Genomic DNA, 20,531 nt, shown 5'->3' with positions numbered 1-20,531 from the left:
ATTCACTAAGTAAACCTGCTTATTTTTACAATAATAATATAGCACCTGAAGTTACATATAAACGATTAAATTACTGATTGGTTCTTGAAGCACTGGAGCAGTTAAATGAGTAATTCATATAAGTCGATCTGATGTAGAGAGACATGTTTTGAGAGTTTTGAGACAAATTGCAACTGATCTTATCATGTAGATTTTTGTTCAGCAGCTCCCCAGTTTGATATCTTAACACTGATTTGGTTGCTAGGGTCCTCTTTACCCAAGCAACCAGCCAGCATTTTAAATAGGAGACAAGAAGATAATTAGTAGAACACCTGAGCAGAAAGAGAAGTAATTAAAAGTAACAATACAATTGTAACCTTGCAGAGTAATAGTTTTTGTAGTAGTCGTCCGTAGTAGTAGTCATCAGTAGTAGTAGTGGTTGTCATTAGTAGTAGTAGTCCTCAGTAGTAGTAATCGTCAGTAGGAGTAGTAGTATTCATCAGTAGTTGTCGTCATCAGTAGTAGTCGTCGTCATTAGTAGTAGTAGTCGTCGTCAGTAGTAATAGTAGTCGTCGTCGTCAGAAGTAGTAGTCATCGTCAGTAGTAGTAATAGTTGTCGTCAGTAGTAGTAGTCGTCGTCAGTAGTGGTAGTCGTCGTCGGTAGTAGTAGTCGTCGTCGTCAGAAGTAGTAGTAGTAGTAGTAATCGTCATCGTCAGTAGTAGTAGTCATCGTCAGTAGTAGTAGTAGTTTGTCAGTAGTAGTAGTCGTCGTCAGTAGTCATTGTCAGTAGTGGTAGTCGTCGTCGGTAGTAGTAGTAGTCGTCGTCATCGGTAGTGGTAGTAGTCGTCGTCAGTAGTAGTAGTCATTGTCAGTAGTAGTAGTACTCCCATTTGAAAGCTAGAAATAGGCAAAGTAATAACTTTTATGAAAAATGTAGTAGATGAGTAAAAAACCATGATCTTTGTCAGTAACTAACGTTCAGTGGACAGGTAAGCCAGATTACTGTATCACCTCTATTCCACTACTGCCCATTTTATTGTTCATTAACATTATTTTTCTTTTCAGATATTTTACAAATGACTTCAAATCTTCGCTGTAGCAAAGACCTGCAAGAAATGAGAATACGGAAAAAACAAAGGCAGAAGATTAAAGCACAGCCAGGTTCACTTTATTGTATGAAAATGTCTCCTGTGAAGAGAATTTCCCTTGAATCTGCAGTGGAAGGAAGGGGTCCCATTTTGTATTCAAGGGAACAGGTAGAATGGGATCATCGATTTATTGGTGTTTGTGGGGAATTGAATTGGACTTAACAGTTGCCTTCTGTTGGTTCCCTTCTTCCTCCATCGCTTACGCTTTTATCAATGTGTACATATTGCAGCAGTCGCATTTTATTGTGCACGTGAACTTTGTTGTATGCAATTACTGGAATTGCAATAAGCCTTCTGTATCCTCTCCCTGTTTAGTTATACAAATATGGCGTCGTGAAGAACCATATTGGAGTCAGCAGTGAGAAGGCATCATCCTTTCAGTTCCACTGTTCATATTATTTCACAAAAGAACTCCTTCTTTCTGGAAATGGTGTGCAGTTAGCAGATGGAGGTTGGCTTATTCCTACTGATCAAGGCAAAGCAGGCAAAGGGGAAATATACAGGTATTTTTTTTTCTTAAAATATACTGTACCTTTGTATTGTGTATCAGAGTACAAATAAAATCGAATTTTTACTTTCTTTAATGAAAAAGAAACCTATCTCCAATATACTTTAATTAAAAAATGTGTACCGTTTTTACAAGAAGCCTCACTGTATGCAGTGAAATTGTCCCTTCGTTTACTGCTGTGGATAGGAATTGTCAGATGGTCCCTAACTGCTCTGCAGGGAAACAATCATACTTATGAACAGCCCCCGCCTTACTTCCCAGCCATGCAGAACTCAAGCAGCTTTGTTTGTTTCCCTGTAGAGCAGTCAGTGACTGTAGAGATTTGTATTGGATTTTATTTTGCCTTTACATCCCCTTTACTGTTTCCAACTCCAGCTGCAGGGACAGAGATCATGGAGCCAGATTTAAACAGATAAACTGGGATTCTATTTGGAGAATTATTTTGCTGCAACCACTGGTTCTGCAGAGTTGGAGAAAGTTTGTATTGTATTAAACAATACAAAAACTATAAAATCCACATTAGATTACATGACAACACAGGACCCAGTGAAGTCTGTATATTCTGATTATTAATCAGTCTTGCTGTATCGGCTTCTGGCAGATATTATTTGACTTGTGCTGTTTTGATAATTTCAGATGATTCCTAAGCAGCCCAGACCACACTGAGCATGTGCACAGTCTTAGTCTTGCAAAGATGTTTAACAAAGTTACAAGATGGTGACCCCCTGTAGCCAACTTTGAAAGCATAAATAATTTGTTTGATTAGGCTTGTGGTGCAGTAAGATCATGTTTATGTTTAGTATACAAAATACAGCATTTCTAGCCTTATTCTATTTTAGACTTTACTTTACTTTAAAGGGCAAGTAAAGCCGACTAAAAAAAAGTTAAACCTTAAAAACCTTCCTGTGTAAATGTATGGGTTTGCTGTGCTCCATCTTTTTTTTCATTTGTACAGAGCATTCTGTGACACTCCTGGTGTGGATCCAAAACTGATTTCTGCTGAATGGGTTTATAATCACTACCGCTGGATTGTATGGAAACTTGCTGCAATGGAGGTCATGTTTCCAAAGAAATTTGCCGGCAGATGCCTTACACCAGAACGTGTTCTTTTACAGTTAAAGTACAGGTCTGTATAGAAGGGAAACCTTTATATTTGTCTCTGTTACATAATCAAGTAAGAAATTAAGAATCTCTTCTATCGCACTCTGTAAATTACCTCATATTAATATTTGATGAATTACATTTTATTAAAATCGAGTATGCAAAATCATTTGCATACTGGATTTTAATGTTTTTTTTACACTGAATAAAAATCTCAATTAATTTACTTTATTTAGTTCACTCCAATAATTCATTAATTAATTTATCAAATATTAATATGAGGTCATTTACAGACTGCGATAGAAGAGATTCTTAATTTCTCATTTTTAGTAATCTAACCAATCTCACGCACCGCCTGAATAATAAGGCATTGTAAACCTCTAATTATATTTAGTTGAGTGAGCTGCCACACTTTTTGTGTTGACATAAAATGTAAGCATGGAAGATGGATGTACATATATCTGCCTGGTTCACCTTTAAATTAACTTTTAGTATTATATAGAGAGTAAAATTCTGAGACAATTTGCAATTGGTTTTCATTTTTAAATATTTGTGGTTATTTCACTTTTTATTCAGCAGCTCTCCAGTTTGCGCTGCTAGGGTACAAATTCCCCTAGCAACCTTGCACTGATTTGAATAAGAGACTGGAATATGAATAGGAGAGGCCTGAATAGAAAGACGAGTAATTAAAAGAAGCAATAATGATACATTTGTAGCCTTACCCCATTTGAAAGTTGAAAGTGTCGAAAGAAGTAGGCACATCATTTAAAAACTATAAAAAATAAATAACGAAGATCAATTGAAAAGTTGCTTAGAATTAGCCATTTTATAACATCCTAAAAGTTAACTTAAAGGTCGAACCACGACTTTAACACTTGGGGGCACATTTATTACATGTCAAGATTGGAGATATTTACTGTATGTGTAATATTGGCTAATGCAAAGTAATATTTCTGAAAGCTGTGCCTATCAGTGGGTTGCAGTCCGAGTGATCCACTCATGATCCACATTTTACAGTTTCTGAGGTTTATGATTTGAAAAGATTTATGTTTCATCTCTCCAGCTCTGATCAGACTTCCTGTTTTCAGCATAAACATCTAGGGCTTGGGCTTGAGCATGCTCAGTTTGCTCCCTTTCCTCCTCCTCTCCCTGCTGTAATCTGAGATCAGCGTTATCAGTGAGCAGGGAGAGACTCGGCCTAGAGTCCTGCAGTGGGTCGGGTACCGGCGGGCATCCTGCGGTATGAGAGGAGGATTTGCGGGTATACCCGCGGGTCTCATCTAAATTTAATATCTTATGTAATATTGTCTATTATTTACTCCTTTTAAAGTTTTACAAAACTTGTTTCTGTTCCTGCCCACTTTTGATGACGTCACTTCCAGTTTGCAGCACCATCACTTCCTGTTTGATGGTGGTCGGCGGGTTGCGGATAAGGCAGTTGCGGGGTCGGGTATCGGATCAAAGTGGGTAAATATGCAGGTTCGTGTCTTAGAAATTGGTTCTGCGCAGGACTCTAACTCAGGCAGGAAGTGATGTCACAGCAAGCTAATATGGCAGCTCCTATCCTAAACAAACAGACTGTGTCTAGAGCTCATTACTCGGGTATTGAAAAGCATTCTAAAGAATAAAAAGTGTTCTAGCCTGCACTGTTGTGGCTAATCTGTTGCCAATAAACTGCCTTAGTTGCTTTCCTTCTCCTTCAAGACACCATAAAAATCAATTGGAAGTGGATATTTTGAAATACCGTTTAGTTAATGGAAAATTTGAGCCTTGCAAATATGGTAAATACCTGGCTGTATAAGCAATTCAATGTCACAGCGAAGAGCAAACAAACTGTCATAACGTCAGTAATTTAAATGGACATTTACTGTTCAGGTAAACGTTTCCCAAGGCATTGTCCTATAACAACATAACGTGAAATGATTGTATTTCCTTTCCAGATACGATGTGGAAATTGATAAAAGTCAGAGATCCGCCATCAAAAAGATAATGGAGAGAGACGACTCCCCGGCTAAAACACTTGTGCTGTGCATTGCCAGAATCATTTCCCAAGGCGTGCGCCTACCCAATGTATGTACTAATAAAAACGAACCCACTGACTGTAAGGAAAGTTCTGCAGTAATCGAGGCAACAGATGGTTGGTACGGTATCAATGTTCTGCTGGATCCGTCTCTCACTGCTCTCCTACACAAAGGACGGCTTTTTATTGGCCAGAAGTTAATTATTCATGGAGCTGAACTTGTTGGCTCAGATGATGCCTGCACTCCCCTTGAGGCACCTGAATCTCTTATGTTGAAGGTAATGTTAATTAGAAGATACTTATGTCCCTGCTTGTTAGATTAGTTAGATTCCCACGCCTGGATATTGGTACAGGTATGGGATCTGTAATGATTGGGATCTGGGATATTCTGGATAACGGTTCTTTCTGTAATTTGGATCTTCCTACCCTAAGACCACTAGAAAATCATGTAAATATTAAATAAACCCAATAGGCTGGTTTTGCTTCCAATTAGGATTAATTATATCTTAGTTGGGATCAAGTACAAGCTACTGTTTTATTATTACAGAGAAAAAGGAGCTTTCTGGATAACGGATTTCCTGATAACGGATCCCATACCTGTATTATCAATGATATTGGGGGTCTTCCCTTTTTTCATTGCTTTGTGTGCTGCAAAAAACAACATGGCGCTCTTAATTAGTATCTGATATAATATATCTCGTTCATTCAGCTTTACACGATGCATGGTAGCCTTGGCTAGTACAGGTATGGGATCCTTGATCTGGAAACCCATTAACCAGAAAGCTCCAAATTATGGAACACTGGCTCCCATAAACTCCATTTTATCAAAATAATCTAAATGTTTAAAAATGATTCCCTTTTTACATGTAAAAATAAAACAGCACTGTGTACTTGATCCAAATGGAGATAATCCTTATTAGAAGCCAAACCACCCAGTTGGGTTTATTTTAGGGATGCACTGATTCCACTATTTTGGATTTGGCCGAACCCACTATTTTGGATTTGGCCGAACCCATTATTTTGGATTTGGCGAACCCACTATTTTGGATTCGGCCGAACCCACTATTTTGGATTCGGCTGAACCCACTATTTTGTATTCGACCGAACCCACTATTTTGGATTCGGCCAAACCCTCGAATCCTTGGCGAAAGATTCGGCTGAATACTGAACCAAATCTGAATCATAATTTGCATATGTATATTAGGGGTGAGAAGGGGAAAATATTTTTTACTACCATGTTTCATGAATCTGAATCCTGCTGAAAAAGGCCGAATCCTGGATTGGGTGCATGCCTAGTTTATTTAAAGTCTACATGATTTTCTTTTAGCCATAAGGTATGGAGATCCAGTTTATGAAAATATCCCTTATCCAGAAAACCCCAGGTCCCGAGCATTCTGAATAACAGATCGTATACCTGTACTACAATTTAAAGGCAAAGTAACTCCAGTATAAAAAAATTCTGACCAAAAAACTATATATGCATCTCACGGTCTGCTGTTTTTATTGCTACACTGTATTTTAATTATTGATTTAAATCAGGTTGGATAATTTCCATATCTGCTATCTTATGCAAGATTCATATAGATTTTTTTGAATAACAATGAAAATGATTTTAGATAATCGCATTCATGACCACATCTGTAGATATTAACTGTGTAGCCTTTTCTTAGATTGCAGCTAACAGCACTAGGCCTGCACGATGGCAAACCAAACTTGGATATTTCCGGGATCCCAGACCATTCTGTCTCCATTTATCATCACTGTTGAGCGAAGGAGGTGTGGTGGGGTGTGTTGACGTAGTAATACAAAGAATTTATCCCATGCAGGTAAGAGGCACTCCTGGTAATCTTAAAAGGTAAAATTCAGTCTAGTTTCCCCCCTAGTTTAGTAGTTTGACTTCAGATCCTGTAACTTAGTAACCGAAAAAAAGGAAATTAAGGCTAATTGTAAATTATTAAAGAATACTAATGTCTACACTAGAGTACTGCTCGGAACCAATTTGTTAAACCCGAACCTAACCCGCAACCCGCATAGTTACCCGCTTGGACCCGCAAGTACCTTATCCACAACCCGACCCCCTGACCATCAAGAAACAGGAAGTGCAGTCGTAAACCGGAAGTGATATCATTGGAAGTAGGCGTGATCAGAAAAAAAAGGAGTAAACCTCGCTATTAAGACCAGCGACCAGCAAACCCGGAGAACCTCCGACTCGCGTCTATACCCGCTCCCAAAACTTTTACCTGCAACCCACAGGTTTTTGCGGGTAACCCATGGCTACCCGACCCGATGCAGGACTCTAGTCTACACTACACTAAAACTAATTTTGAGGTTATATGCCCCATTAATTGAATGTAATTATTATTATTATTAAATATTATTTTAGTATGTTAAATCCTTTATATGTATGTATATATGTTGTCAAGAAACCTGTGGTGTCCCATTATATCCTAAACTTGTAGTATATTATACAGAGAAACCTCCGTTTCACATACCCTGATTTTTAAGTTTTATCTCATTTTAGACTTTTTTTTGTGGTTTCCACCAATATATAATGCAATTAAGACCAATCTTTTTTTTTTTTTTTTGTTTCCAGAGGCTTTATTAGTCATCTTTTGTTTTGACTTCCAAACTGCTGCCTGGTAGCTAAGGTATTCAAGCCCTTGCAACCAGACAGCAATTCAAATTCCATGCATGACAGTTATTTGCATGTTTTACACATAAGGGAATGCTTTGCCCAAGATGTTACTGTTATGTACCTTTTATTTTTGCTGTGCTGTATATGAAATTCATAGAGCAGAGCTTTTGGTATGTGAGGTAATATGCCAGCTGGATAACCGTTTCATCAGGTTATTGGAAAAAGTATCAACTCTTCTCAATTAAAAATGTCTCCCTGCTCCTCAGACACCCAAGGAGTTATAGATACACTCAAATTAAAGGAAGACGAAAAAAGAACCTTGTTTGTGGCTGTATAGATTTTTCATGAGTTCTCCGTTTTCTTAAACATACCAAATATGATCTCGTTAACCAATTTTCACTACTTCAACCTGGTATCCTCTAGATTCAAGATCAATTATCCCACAATAGTCACTTATCCGATTAACCCAATGAACTTTGAATTCATTTCAACACCACCCCAATCAATTCCACTCATAAATTAAGTATAAATATAAAGTGCCACGTTCTAAAGTTTCACATCCCTGCCATCATTCTTAATTGATATCTTAAGAATTTTCTTGATTAATTATAAACTAAAGTGCTAGGTGCTTGTATTCCACTACAGTGTAACAATTAAATCACAACTGGTTATTTTAATTAAAGTGCAAGGTGCTTAAGTTTCCACACTGTGTGATCAATTCCACTCCTCAAGTGTTACAGGATCTCTACTTAAAAATCAACACCCAAACGATTATAATTAATTCAACAATCTAATTAATCTCCTTCAATATCTAAAATAATAATTAACTTTTCAGGCTCCTGTGATGACTGATTTAACTCAAATGCGTGCCATGGCTTGTTGCCAGTATTTAATGAATTAATTTCAAATTGTTCAGTGCTTACGTGATTTGCTTAAAAAGTTTTTTCCCAAAAAAAAAAAATCCCCTCAGTTCATTAAATATAAAGTGACCGGTGCAAAAAAAAATTGATCAATCCAGAATTTATATCAAGTAAAGCTGGCCATAGACGCACAGATGCTATCGAACGAATCGAGGATTCATACAATTTTCGGATCGTTTGTGGAGAGTGCCGACATCTTTTGTCCAGTGGAGATCAGTCGTTTGGTCAGGTTTGATTTTGACCCGACCGATCCCGCCGGAGCCCATTGCGATGTCGCCAAACGAGCGGATCTTTGTGTCTATGGCCACCTTTACTCCTCAGTTAAAGACATTGGAAAGTTGATAGTTGGTGGAGCTGCTCCCATAGAGTCTAGCTTTTCTAATCCCTAAGAGCACCACAAAGTGGGAGAACGGCACAGACTGAAGGGCTACGGTCTTGGTTATTACCTTCCCTAATGTCTATAAGGAGAAGCTATTTTATCAGTTTTATCCGTTGACTGCATGGAATACATTTTGTTGTATGGCAGTTTGTTAAATGTACACCAAAGTGCAAACATTTGTAATGACTGACTTTCCTTCCTCTTTGTCCCTTCAGTGGATGGAAAAAATGGCAAGTGGACTGTATGTGTTTCGCAGTGATCGAGCAGAAGAAAGAGAAGCAGAAAAGCATTCCGCAAACCAACAAAAAAAGCTTGAAATGCTCTTTTCAAAAATACAAGCTGAATTTGAACAGCGGGAAGGTTTGCAGTTTAGTTCTTTAAATAACCTGGCTTGACACAGAACATAAGGTGCAGAGATAATAGCAAAGTCAGAAGGGCAAGTCAGATTGTAAACATTTGTCAGCTCTTATATAGGAGCATGATAAGTGGGAAGTTGAAACTTTAGTGCAGTCGTCGGAGAGAGAAGGTATGAGAAAAAGGGTAGATGAAGTCTATAAAGGATTATTAATTGAAAGACGTGTATATTTGCTAGCTGTTTTACAACTAGTTGTTTTCGGCTAGATCACCAGAAATAACGGCTTTTTCCAATCACTTTCTATGTGTCACCGTTTTCCTAATATTGAAGTTTAAAGTATCATTTTTCACCTTCTAAAGCAGCTCTGGGAGTGGGGGTCGCCGACCCTGTAAACTGTGCTAAATTGATACATTTAGTTTAGATATTTCTTAACTTTGTTCCCTGCTGAGCAGAATCTCTGGGTTTCATTACAGGCAGCTGTTAGAATTGATACAATAGTTGCTAATACTCCAGAGATGCTGCTGAGAAATGGATCAACTAAATGTTGCAAAATTGTAACAGTTCAGAATCTGCACCTGAATTACTGAGCTGTCAGACTCAAACACTAGAGACACGAATATTCAACTTAAAACTTAGATTTTGGAAAAACAGTAAAAAAAAAAATAATGGTAAGTAATTGAAAAAAGTCTTTATTTCTGGGGAACAATCTTAAAATAACTGAACTGAAAAAGGTGCTTGGAAGGTGAACAACCCCAGTATGTTTTGGGTTTATTTCCTAGCCCAAGGCCAAAGAAAGATTGCTGGTCTTATGTTCTTCTGGTCAGCAAAAATATTAGAACCTCAGATAACTTTTTTCACATCGTTTTCTAAACAGAAGAACACCAGAGCAGCTTCTTTCTTTCTCCTGACAACTTCCTTGACTACTTGGTTTGGAAAGCGACCAGCAGGTGGCGCCGTTGTAACAGAATTAACATATTAACAGTACATGTATCCTTTAATATCTTGGAATTAAAAATAAAAGTAATAATGAATATAAATTGCAAAAGTGCTTAGAGTAGCTCCTATCAATTTTACATTTACTTATTTTAAGGTTTAATTATCCTTTAACGGAGTAGAGCAGTTTAAGTCAGCAACTTCTGTAAATATAAAGTACACCTATCCATGTACACTACAAATAGGGAAGCAATTCCAACAAAGAAATTCCAACAAAGGAAGTATTTTTTTTTTTTTTACATGTTCTTGTGGGATTATAAAATAGGTAACTATTAGGAGGCTAAATAAGGAAGGGCCGCTCATAATGACATGCTCACTGTGGTTTTCTTTCCAATAGAATGCAACAGAAAAAAAGGACTCAGAAGGCGGTCGTTAAATGCACAACAGATGCAGACTCTTCAAGATGGTGCCGAAATCTACGAAGCCATTCAGAACGAAGCTGATCCTGGTTATCTGGAGGTAAGCTGAAACTGGCCTTAAATGTGCAAAGACCAATTGAAAAGTGGCCATGAGCCCGACATTCCATGACAGTGATCCCCAACCAGTGGCTCGTGAGCAATATGTTACTCACCGACCCCTTGGATGTTGCTCCCAGTGGCCCCAAAGCAGGTGATTATTTTTGAAATCCAGGCTTGGAGGCAAGTTTTAGTTGTATAAAAACCAGTTGTACTGCCAAACAGTCTCCTGTAGGCTGAGCATCCACATAGGGGCTATCAAGCCAATCACAGCACTTATTTGGCACCCCAGGATTTTTTTCATGTTGGTGTTGCTCTCCATCTGTTTTTTTTTCAGTTGAATATGGCTCATGGATGAAAAAAGGTCCGGGACCCCTTTGCTATAACATGAAATAAAATGAATAAAATGAAAAAAAATGAATTGCCCTTTTAAATCCATGTGCATATTTGGGTAGATAGTAGTAGCTAACAACTCGCCTCTTGTTTTATAAAGGTATCATTCTTAAAAGAGCTTCCTTTTTCCTCGGCTCCATCTTCTCTTATTGCTCTGACTCTCATAAATAAACACTGTGCAGCTGCCTTACAGAACTTAATGGTGTCAGCCATTATTAGGGTAATACATATAATTTTATGTTGGCTAAACTACACTGCTCTGCATCTCTGTGCAGTAGACACCATGCCCACTTTGTGATATGAATCTAGGTGAATTATATGAGTGCCATCCTGTGAATAGCTTTCTGGATTCCAGTGGCAGCTGGCCATTGTTAGAATGAAATGTAATGCACTGGAATTGAACCAACACGTGAGTCCTGCTCTCATGCATGCCTCTCTTTCATTTACCATTCCTCATCTACTGGCTGCCATTAGTAATTCATGGAGTGTAAAGGAGGAACGTTTGCATGAACTGCAGTAGTGCAAATTGTCTGTCCCTGGGTGAAGCCTGTTGCAACCTTTGTGTGTGTGTATGAAATGAATCCATAAATCTGTAAAGTATGAATTTAGTATGTGTTACATATTGGTTGAAAGGACCTATAAAACGGCTTTGAACGAATATACTATGCAGCTTTCATTTAGTGCCATATAGAACAGGGGTCCCTGGCCGTGGACACCCCTGAACTGGGCCGCCAAAACGAGTCTGCATTTTACTTGGATGCACCGAATTTGATGTGGACACACTGAATCTGATGTGGATGCACTGAACTTGAAGCAAACCCACCGAATTTGACAGAGGACGCACCAAATTTCGCACTGGCGTGCCCAAATTCGTCGTGGTGCGTGCACCTGACCTCTCCTGGTCCTTGCAAAAAATTCTGGCTTTATACCGGTCCCTGGGCAAAAAAAAGTTGGGGGCCACTGATATAGGATGTATTTCATTTGGTCACCTAAATAAGTATTCTGCTAGTGGTCTTTGTACTTGTGGGGAACTAGTATGACTTGTGTTTTCATGTGTTACAAATGGTCTAATTTGGGCTTTGTTTCAATTCCAGTCGTGCTTGAATGCCGAACAGCTGAAAGCCCTCAATCACCACAGGCAACTTGTAAATGATAAGAAGCAAGCGCTGATCCAGGCTGAGTTCAGAAAAGCCATTGAATGCAGTGAGCAGGACGCAAACGGCTGCACGCGGAGGGACGTGACTCCAGTATGGAAATTACGTATTGCAGATTACAGAGATCAAGAGGCAGATGCAAGTCAGTGGCTTTGTATTTAATAATAATAATAATAACTACTAATAATCTATAGGGAAATAAATGTCAGCTGCTGTTTCACTACATAGCGAATACTCCCTCCTTTTCTTTTCACAGGTAGCGCCTAAACTTGTCAAAAGCTTATTGCGTTACTTTTAGTGGTAGGAGATAAATGCAGGTTCCCCCTGAATAGCGAATAATTATTTTTTACTTTGATACAACAGCATGTTAACGGTGCTAAAACTTTTAAAGGGGTTGTTCACTTTCAAATAACTAGTTGTTTGATCACCAGAAATAATTACTTTTTCTAATTTTTTTCCAATGACTTTATTTTCTATGTGTCACTGTTTTTCTAATATCAAAGTGTAAAGTTTCATTTTTCACCTTCTAAAGCAGCTCCGGGACGGGGGGTCGCCGACCCTGTAAACTGTTCTTAAATTGATACATTAGTTCAGGGGTGCCCAGGATGTCGATCGCAGTCTACCAGTAGATCGCATTAATGTTCCTTATAGACCGCAATCGGGGGCCTGGCGTCACTGACTTGAAGAGAAGAGGAACGAACGAGATGAGCAGAACCGCATGGAGGGAGGGGCATGAAGGGAAGAGAGGGGAGACGAGCTGCACAAAGGGAAGGGTGAAGAGCGTCACAAAGGGAAGGGAAGGGAAAAGAGCGGCACAAAGGAAAGGCAGAAGAGCGGCACGAAGGAAAGGCAGAAGAGCGGCACGAAGGAAAGGCAGAAGAGCGGCAGGAAGGGAAGATAGGGGAGACGAGCGGCACAAACGGAAGGGAGAAGAGCGGCACAAAGGGAAGGCAGGGAGACAAGAGCAGCATGAAGGGAGGGCTGCAGGCACAGAGGGACAGGACAGAGGAGGGAGAGCTGCAGGCATGGAGGGGAAGGACATGGTAGGGGAAGGGAGGGCTGAGAGCAGCAAGCATGGGGAAGGGAGTGTGTTCATACTTTCATAACCTGCCAAATTTTGTAAAATAAACATGATAATTGGGGGGGGGTCAAAAATGGGCAGGGTCCAAAAAATGTCACTGCGTGTTATCAAGGTAGATCTGATGGGGGCCAGGTGTCAAGAGTAGATCCCAGCGTAACAAAGTCTGGGCACCCCTGCATTAGTTGATACATTTCTTATCTTTTTGTCCCTGCTGAGCAGAATCTCTGGGTTTCATTACAGGCAGCTGTTAGAATTGATACAATAGTCACTAATACTCCAGCGATGCAGCTGAGAAATGGATCAACTAAATGTTGCAAAATTGTAACAGTCTGCACTTGAATTACTGAGCTGCCAGACTCAAACACCAGAGATGTGAACATTAAACTTTAAAATTTTGGATAAACAGTAAAAAAATTAATAATGGAAAATAATTGAAAAAAGTCTTTATTTCTGGGGAACAATCTGAAAACAACCGAAAAAAGTGTTTGGAAGGTGAACAACCCCTTAAATAAGCGAGCCTTTTTCTGGAAAAGGTGTCCTCTCCTCCTTCATGTCCCCACGGTGATTTAACAATATGTTATTTTACAGTCAGCCCTGACTAGATCTTATGAAGTGCAGGTAGTTATAGAAGAATGTGCGGTTCTGATAACCAAACTGATACAGCAGCTGACTAGGGGGAACGTAACCTTTACTTTATTTTGATTGTGTTTATTAAACCACTAACTCACAAAAGATACTGGGATGAAATTCTGCTTTTTGTGTCCTGATTCTCAGCATACATACTGAACATTTGGCGTCCGTTACCGGATGTGTTTTCCCTGCTGAAAGAAGGTTGTCGTTATAAAATGTATCATTTGTCGGCATCCGCATCAAAGGGGAAATCATTAGCGGCAGATTTGCAGTTAACGGCTACAAAGAAAACTCGCTTCCAGCAACTTCAGGTATATAATGATAATGTCTATAATATACAGCTTTATGTTTAAGGCTAGGGCCACACGGGAAGATTCAGGGAGATTGGTCGCCTGGCAACTAATCGCCGCGTCTTTGAGGCGACTAATCTCCCTGAATGGCTTGCTGGTATCTCGCACCCGCTAGCGCTAAAGTCGCCTGCGCTTATTCACACGCTACGATACGTTTTTCAAAGTCGCTCGAAATTCTCTCACGAGACTTTAGTGCTAGCAGGTGCAAGATACCAGCAAACCATTCAGGGAGATTAGACGCGGCGATTAGTGGCCAGGCGACTAATCTCCCTGAAATCTTCCCGCGTGGCCTAGCCCTAAAAGCCACAGACCAGGGTAGGTTTGTTCACTATATCTTGCATACAGACTTGCAGATAACACTTTGTGAATGATGTCAGGGAAGTCTCCCGTGAAGCATTTTATACCTCTTTGAAAATGCAAATAATAGCTAGAAGATTCTTTATCTTACCTTGTATCTGTCTCTCAGTTCCTTTCTCCCTATTTTCTAACTGATCTCATTCAGGAATGGATAAGCTTGCCTATCTAGTTCAAACTGTGTAAACTATAGATAGACACTGGGTAAACCTGTATTTGGGCAAAATGTCTGGAATGTATCTTCCTTTTTTTCTTTGCCTAATGTTTTATATTATTATTTACAAAACTTTCAATAAATCAGGATTTAAAAGCCACAGACTGTGAATTAAATGTGGGTTCTTTTCAGCCATCAGAGAGTGTTTTGGGGCAGATTTACAGCCCAAGAGAAGCAACTGAATTCAGCAGGTTCCAGGAGCCTTTGTTCAGCGCCCCATATGCAGAAGTTGATCTGGTGGGATTAGTCATCTCCGTAAACAAAAAAACAGGTACTTTTTGGTTGAAAAGGACCTATACAATTGCTTTCATTTAGTGCCTTATAGAATGTATTTCATTTGGTCACCTAAATAAACATTCTGCTACTTTGTACTTGTGGGGAACTGCCACCTTGCCTGCTAATTTATTTATTTTTGGGTGGTGGGGATTACACTGACAGATGAGAAGTATATTCTCCCTCTTTCACTATTATATATGGTAATGCTATTGTACTTTATATAGAAATAGACACATACAAGAGTCCTCTGCACTCAACCCATTATCAATATATTTAAGACAGCGACATTTTGTGCATACTGCTACTGAAAAATGCCTTACCCTTTAAACAAAACAGGGATTGTTTGTCCATATATTGCAATATATTTAAGCTGGCCAACTACGTCAAAGTCATCCCATATCTGGCCAGTCCTACGCTTAATTTTCATCTGATTCATTAAGAATTCTATTGCTTAATTATACATTTTACAAAAGGGACTAGTATGCACAAAATGTCTCTGTCTTAAATATATTGATAATGGGTTGAGTGCAGAGGACTCTTGTATTTGTCTATATGTATTTTGTGGTCACAGCCTCATTGCACCCCCGCCTAATGGTTTTAAAAATGAGTGGTGAGCACAACTTTCCCTTGTTTGTTATAGTTATACAGGAGCAGTGACCAGCTCCATGTTGTAGCTCCCACCCTTCCCAACTATAGTCAGGTGATCCCACTGGTGTCTAATAAAAGTGCAGCCAAGTTTGGGAGTTTTACTTTGAAAGAAGTGAGTAAGTTGCAGGTAAAACTTAGTCCCTTTGTAAAATATATAATGAAGCAATAGAATTCTTAATGAATCAGATAAAATTGAGCATAGGACTGGCCAGATATGGGATGACTTTGACGTAGTTGGCCAGCTTAAATATATTGCAATATATGGACAAACAATCCCTGTTTTGTTTAAAGGGTATTTTGTGGTCACAGCCTCATTGCACCCCCGCCTAATGGTTTTAAAAATTAGTGGTGAGCACTTTTCCTTGTTTGTTATAGTTTATATAGAAACCACTCCAATACAGAGGAATATTTCCATATTATACCTTGGGACTAAGAGACGTGTAAATGGTTGAAATAAAGCAAATGTATATTGTTTGCAGGGGCAGCTCCAGTGGTTTATATATCCGATGAAACTCAGAATTTTGTGGCACTAAAATTCTGGACAGATTTAGGACAGCTTGGACTTGAGGAGATGACCAAGCCACGCACATTTATCTCTGCCAATAATCTTCGCTGGAGATCAGACTGTATCATGGGGATTCCTACGATGTATGTTGGAGACTTAGCCAATATTTCTTCAAATCCCAAAGAAATCCACCTACAAAGGGCAATTCAGAAACTGAAACTTTCTATACAGGTGAGGACTCGTGAATAGACTGCTATGATGGGGGTGATAGATAGATAGATAGATAGATAGATAGATATACAGATAGATAGATATACAGATAGATAGATAGATATACAGATAGATAGATAGATATACAGATAGATAGATATACAGATAGATAGATCAGACAGATAGATAGATCAGACAGATAGATAGATCAGACAGATAGATAGATCAGACAGACAGATACAGACAGACAGATAGATACAGACAGATAGATACAGATAGATAGATACAGATAGATAGATAGATAGATAGATAGATAGATAGATAGATATACAGATAGATAGATAGATATACAGATAGATAGATATACAGATAGATAGATCAGACAGATAGATAGATCAGACAGACAGATACAGACAGACAGATAGATACAGACAGATAGATACAGATAGATACAGATAGATAGATAGATAGATAGATAGATAGATATACAGATAGATAGATAGATATACAGATAGATAGATAGATAGATATACAGATAGATAGATAGATATACAGATAGATAGATCAGACAGATAGATAGATCAGACAGATAGATAGATCAGACAGACAGATAGATCAGACAGACAGATACAGACAGACAGATAGATACAGACAGATAGATACAGATAGATAGATACAGATAGATACAGATAGATAGATAGATAGATAGATAGATAGATACAGATAGATATAGATAGATACAGATAGATACAGATAGATAGAATTTACAGTTGTGATCTATTTTGTACACAGAATGTCCAAGACTTTTGGAATTCATCACAAACGACACTGATGAAAGCCTTGCAGATAAATAACGCAGGAACAACTGGGTGCAGTAAGAACCCTAGTACACCTACATGGAAGTCTGAGGTTTCTGCTGGAAGTAGTTACTTGGTAAGTGCACCGTTTGACTGTACAAAAATCAAAATCTCAACTGTGTGATGCAACTGTCAGCCACACAAAACTGATATCTGTATATGAAATAACAAATATGTTCTTGTTTGTTCATGAGCTGTGCATTTTACATACTATTACAGGATTCTACAAACTTTATAGTGCATATTGTATTTCCCTTTGTGACATATATTTTCTATCTGGGTAAATGATGTTGTGAAAATTAGTCTGACACTAATTCATCTGTTTTGGTTTTTCAGACTCCCTTACACCATAGCAGTAAAAGGTTATTAAGTTCTGTTGATGCATCAGACCTTCAGACAGAAAATCCTCTATGCAGTAAAGAAATAGAACTAAAAACCTGCAAAAAGAGGAAAGCACTGGACTTTCTCAGTCGAATTCCTTCGCCTCCACCTGTAACACCAGTGCGACCCCTTGTATCTCCATCTTTGCAGAAGGCATTTCGACCCCCGCGGAGCTGTAGCATTCACAGGTTGGGCCCAGAAACAAAGCATAGTACTGAGAATGTTCAGAGAACAACAGCCAAAAGCACTAAAGACCCCGCCAAATTAGAGGGTGAATTTGTAGCTGATGAGGAACTCGCCATGATCAATACCCAAGCGTTGCTTTTAGGTCTGGAGGAACAAAAAAAAGAGAAACCAGCAGAATGGCAGGTAAAGTGACGCTGAAAAAAAAAAAAAAAGAGCTTCCCCAGTTACAGGTCTGAGGGACAACAAACTGAGAACTGAGGAACCTTACCTGTTCCAAAAGCAACTGCAAAGAAAAAGAAACCGAAATAATGGTACCATGTGCACAACAAAAATTATTTAATAAATCAATCTGTGTAAATAGATTTTTTTTAAAAAAAAGGTGTATATATAATATATATGTTCAGCAAATTATACAGACGCTGTTCAAAAAGGATGCACATGAAGAGAATTACCAAGATACAAGTATAAAAGGAATTATTAGTTCAGCTGCTGCTTTAAAGGGGTTGTTCACCTTTGAGTTAACTTTTAGTATCATGTAGAGGATGATATTCTGAGACAATTTGTGATTGGTTTTCATTTTTTATTATTTTTGGCTTTTGCGTTGTTTAGCTTTTTATTCAGCAGCTCTCCAGTTTGCAATTTCAGAGATCTGGTTGTTAGGGTTCAAATTCCCCTAGCAACCATGCATTGATTTGAATAAGAGACTGAAATATGAATAGGAGAGGCCTGAATAGAAAAAGGAGTAATAAAAAGTAACAATAACAATACATTTGTAGCTTTACAGAGTATTTGTTTTTTAGATGAGTCAGTGACACCCCCTCACCCTTTTAAAAGCTGGAAAGAAAGGCAAATAATTTGAAATTTATAAAAAATAACGAAGATCAATTGAAATATTGCTAAGGATTGGCCATTGTTATAACATATTAAAAGTTAATGTAAAGGTGAACCACTCTCCAATGATACAGTAAGTACAACACAGAGCAAAAGCTTTAGAAAAAAATACACCTTTGTATGAACTCCGTACAAAATATAACACTAAAGTATCACACGCAATGTTCTTTTACTCATATACAGAAACTACAAAAATACAGCCAATTTAAAACATTGATTTGGTGGAATGGATAATTCTTATTACATTCTATATTCTAATAAAACCGTTTATCCTACAGAAATCCCCATCTTTGTTACTCTCATGTATTTATACATCTATTTAGTAATGCACAAGGCAACTTCATTTGGTGCAAAAACATTGTCCCTCTCCATTAGGGATGCACCGAATCCACGATTTGGATCGGGATGCGGCCCGAATCCTTGTGCCCGGCCGAACCAAATCCTAATTTGCAAAGGCATAGGAGCGGGGAGGGAAATCGCGCGACTTCTTGTCATAAAACAAGTAAGTAAAAATGGTTTCCCCTTCCCACCCCTAATTTTCATATACAAATTCGGATTCGATTTGGTATTCGGCAGAATCTTTCACGAAGGATTCGGCCAAATCCAAAATGGTGGATTGGGTGCATCCCTACTCTCTGTGCCCTTTTGGTCCTGTTTATCTATAAAGTGTGTCTGTTTACCTGTAGCATCACAATCCTGATGTCCTTGGACCCAAAGCCACATTTACACAATCAATTCTTTATTTTCTATTAAATTGCTACAGACCTGAAGACACTGGCAGCGACTGCTGCTACAAAACTCAGAACAATGTACTGTACAGCTGAAACCTGAAATGTCGATTGGACGAGATCGAATGTTCATTGTGTAAACTGGGAATGTCCTGTTCCATAGGGAGGAATGCAAATGAAGTCTAAGGGCAGGGGCACACGAAGCTACTGGGGGAGATTAGTCGCCCATCGACAAATCGCTGCTTCTTCAGGCGACTAATCTCCCCGAACTGCCTCCCCACGGGCTAGAATCTAAATCACCAGTGGGATGGCACTCTGAGAGCTTCGTTTTCTTAAGTCGCCCAAAGTTTCCTTGTGAGGCAACTTCGGAAAACTAAGTGCGAAGATGTGGAATTCTCTCGCTGAATCAGTGGTACAGGCTGATACATTAGATAGCTTTATGAAGGGGTTGGATGGCTTTTTAGCAAGTGAGGGAATACAGGGTTATGGGAGATAGCTCATAGTCCAAGTTGATCCAGGGACTGGTCCCATTGACATTTTGGAGTCAGGAAGGAATTTTCCCCCTCTAAGGCAAATTGGAGAGGCTTCAGATGGGTTTTTTTTGCCTTCCTCTGGATCAATTGGCAGATAGGTAGTTAATAAACAAAAAGTTGAACTCGATGGACATGTGTCTTTTTTCAACCTTACTTACTATGTTACTATGTTACTATGCTCCAAGTGCCACCCCGCCGGCGATTTACATTCTAGCCGGCGGGGAGATTAGTCGCCCGAAGAAGAAGTGATTTGTCGCTGGGCGACTAATCTCCCCCAGTAGCTTTGTGTGCCCCTGCTCTAAAGGTTACTGGATAAGTCACTGTATATAATCTTACAAGTAAGTTTGGGATTAAAAGGGGGACACATTCATTTTATTATTAATAAATGCAAAATTGATCAGGGTGTTCTTATGAGTACTTTTGCGATTTATATTAATATTATTTTAGGTTAATATCGTGAATGTGGCACCAGAGCATTCTGTTCTGTAGGCCTGTGTATGGGTCAGGCAAAACTACCTGAATCGATAAGTCTAACTTAAAGGGCTACTGTCATGGGAAAAAATGTTTTTTTTTTTTTTTTTTTTTCCAAAACACACAAGTTAACAGTACTGCTCCAGCAGAATTCTGCACTGAAATCAGTTTCTCA

General features: G+C 38.8%; 1 protein-coding gene across 7 annotated transcripts in view; it reads left to right on the top strand.

Moving 5' to 3' along the window:
• Positions 1-20,531, top strand: part of brca2.L (BRCA2, DNA repair associated L homeolog) — a 60,801-nt gene that overhangs the window by 35,477 nt on the left and 4,793 nt on the right. For 6 of the 7 annotated variants that reach the window (XM_018247687.2, XM_018247685.2, XM_018247686.2 and 3 more), the window contains exons 15-27: positions 1,046-1,236; positions 1,444-1,631; positions 2,592-2,762; positions 4,678-5,035; positions 6,428-6,583; positions 8,907-9,051; positions 10,377-10,498; positions 11,982-12,183; positions 13,897-14,063; positions 14,803-14,941; positions 16,074-16,330; positions 17,102-17,242; positions 17,503-18,101. In XM_018247687.2, the coding sequence (XP_018103176.1) occupies positions 1,046-1,236; positions 1,444-1,631; positions 2,592-2,762; positions 4,678-5,035; positions 6,428-6,583; positions 8,907-9,051; positions 10,377-10,498; positions 11,982-12,183; positions 13,897-14,063; positions 14,803-14,941; positions 16,074-16,330; positions 17,102-17,242; positions 17,503-17,925 (2,660 nt within the window). In that variant the 3' untranslated portion in view covers positions 17,926-18,101. Of the gene's footprint in view, positions 1-1,045; positions 1,237-1,443; positions 1,632-2,591; positions 2,763-4,677; positions 5,036-6,427; positions 6,584-8,906; positions 9,052-10,376; positions 10,499-11,981; positions 12,184-13,896; positions 14,064-14,802; positions 14,942-16,073; positions 16,331-17,101; positions 17,243-17,502; positions 18,102-20,531 lie in introns of those variants that run through there. The other variant, XM_018247690.2, reaches the window with a different exon arrangement.

Source organism: Xenopus laevis, chromosome 2L, assembly GCF_017654675.1.
Source record: "Xenopus laevis strain J_2021 chromosome 2L, Xenopus_laevis_v10.1, whole genome shotgun sequence".
NCBI classification, from domain to species: Eukaryota; Metazoa; Chordata; class Amphibia; order Anura; family Pipidae; genus Xenopus; species Xenopus laevis.
Note: the sequence above shows the minus strand (reverse complement) of the source record. Positions and strands in the feature narration are given on the sequence as shown.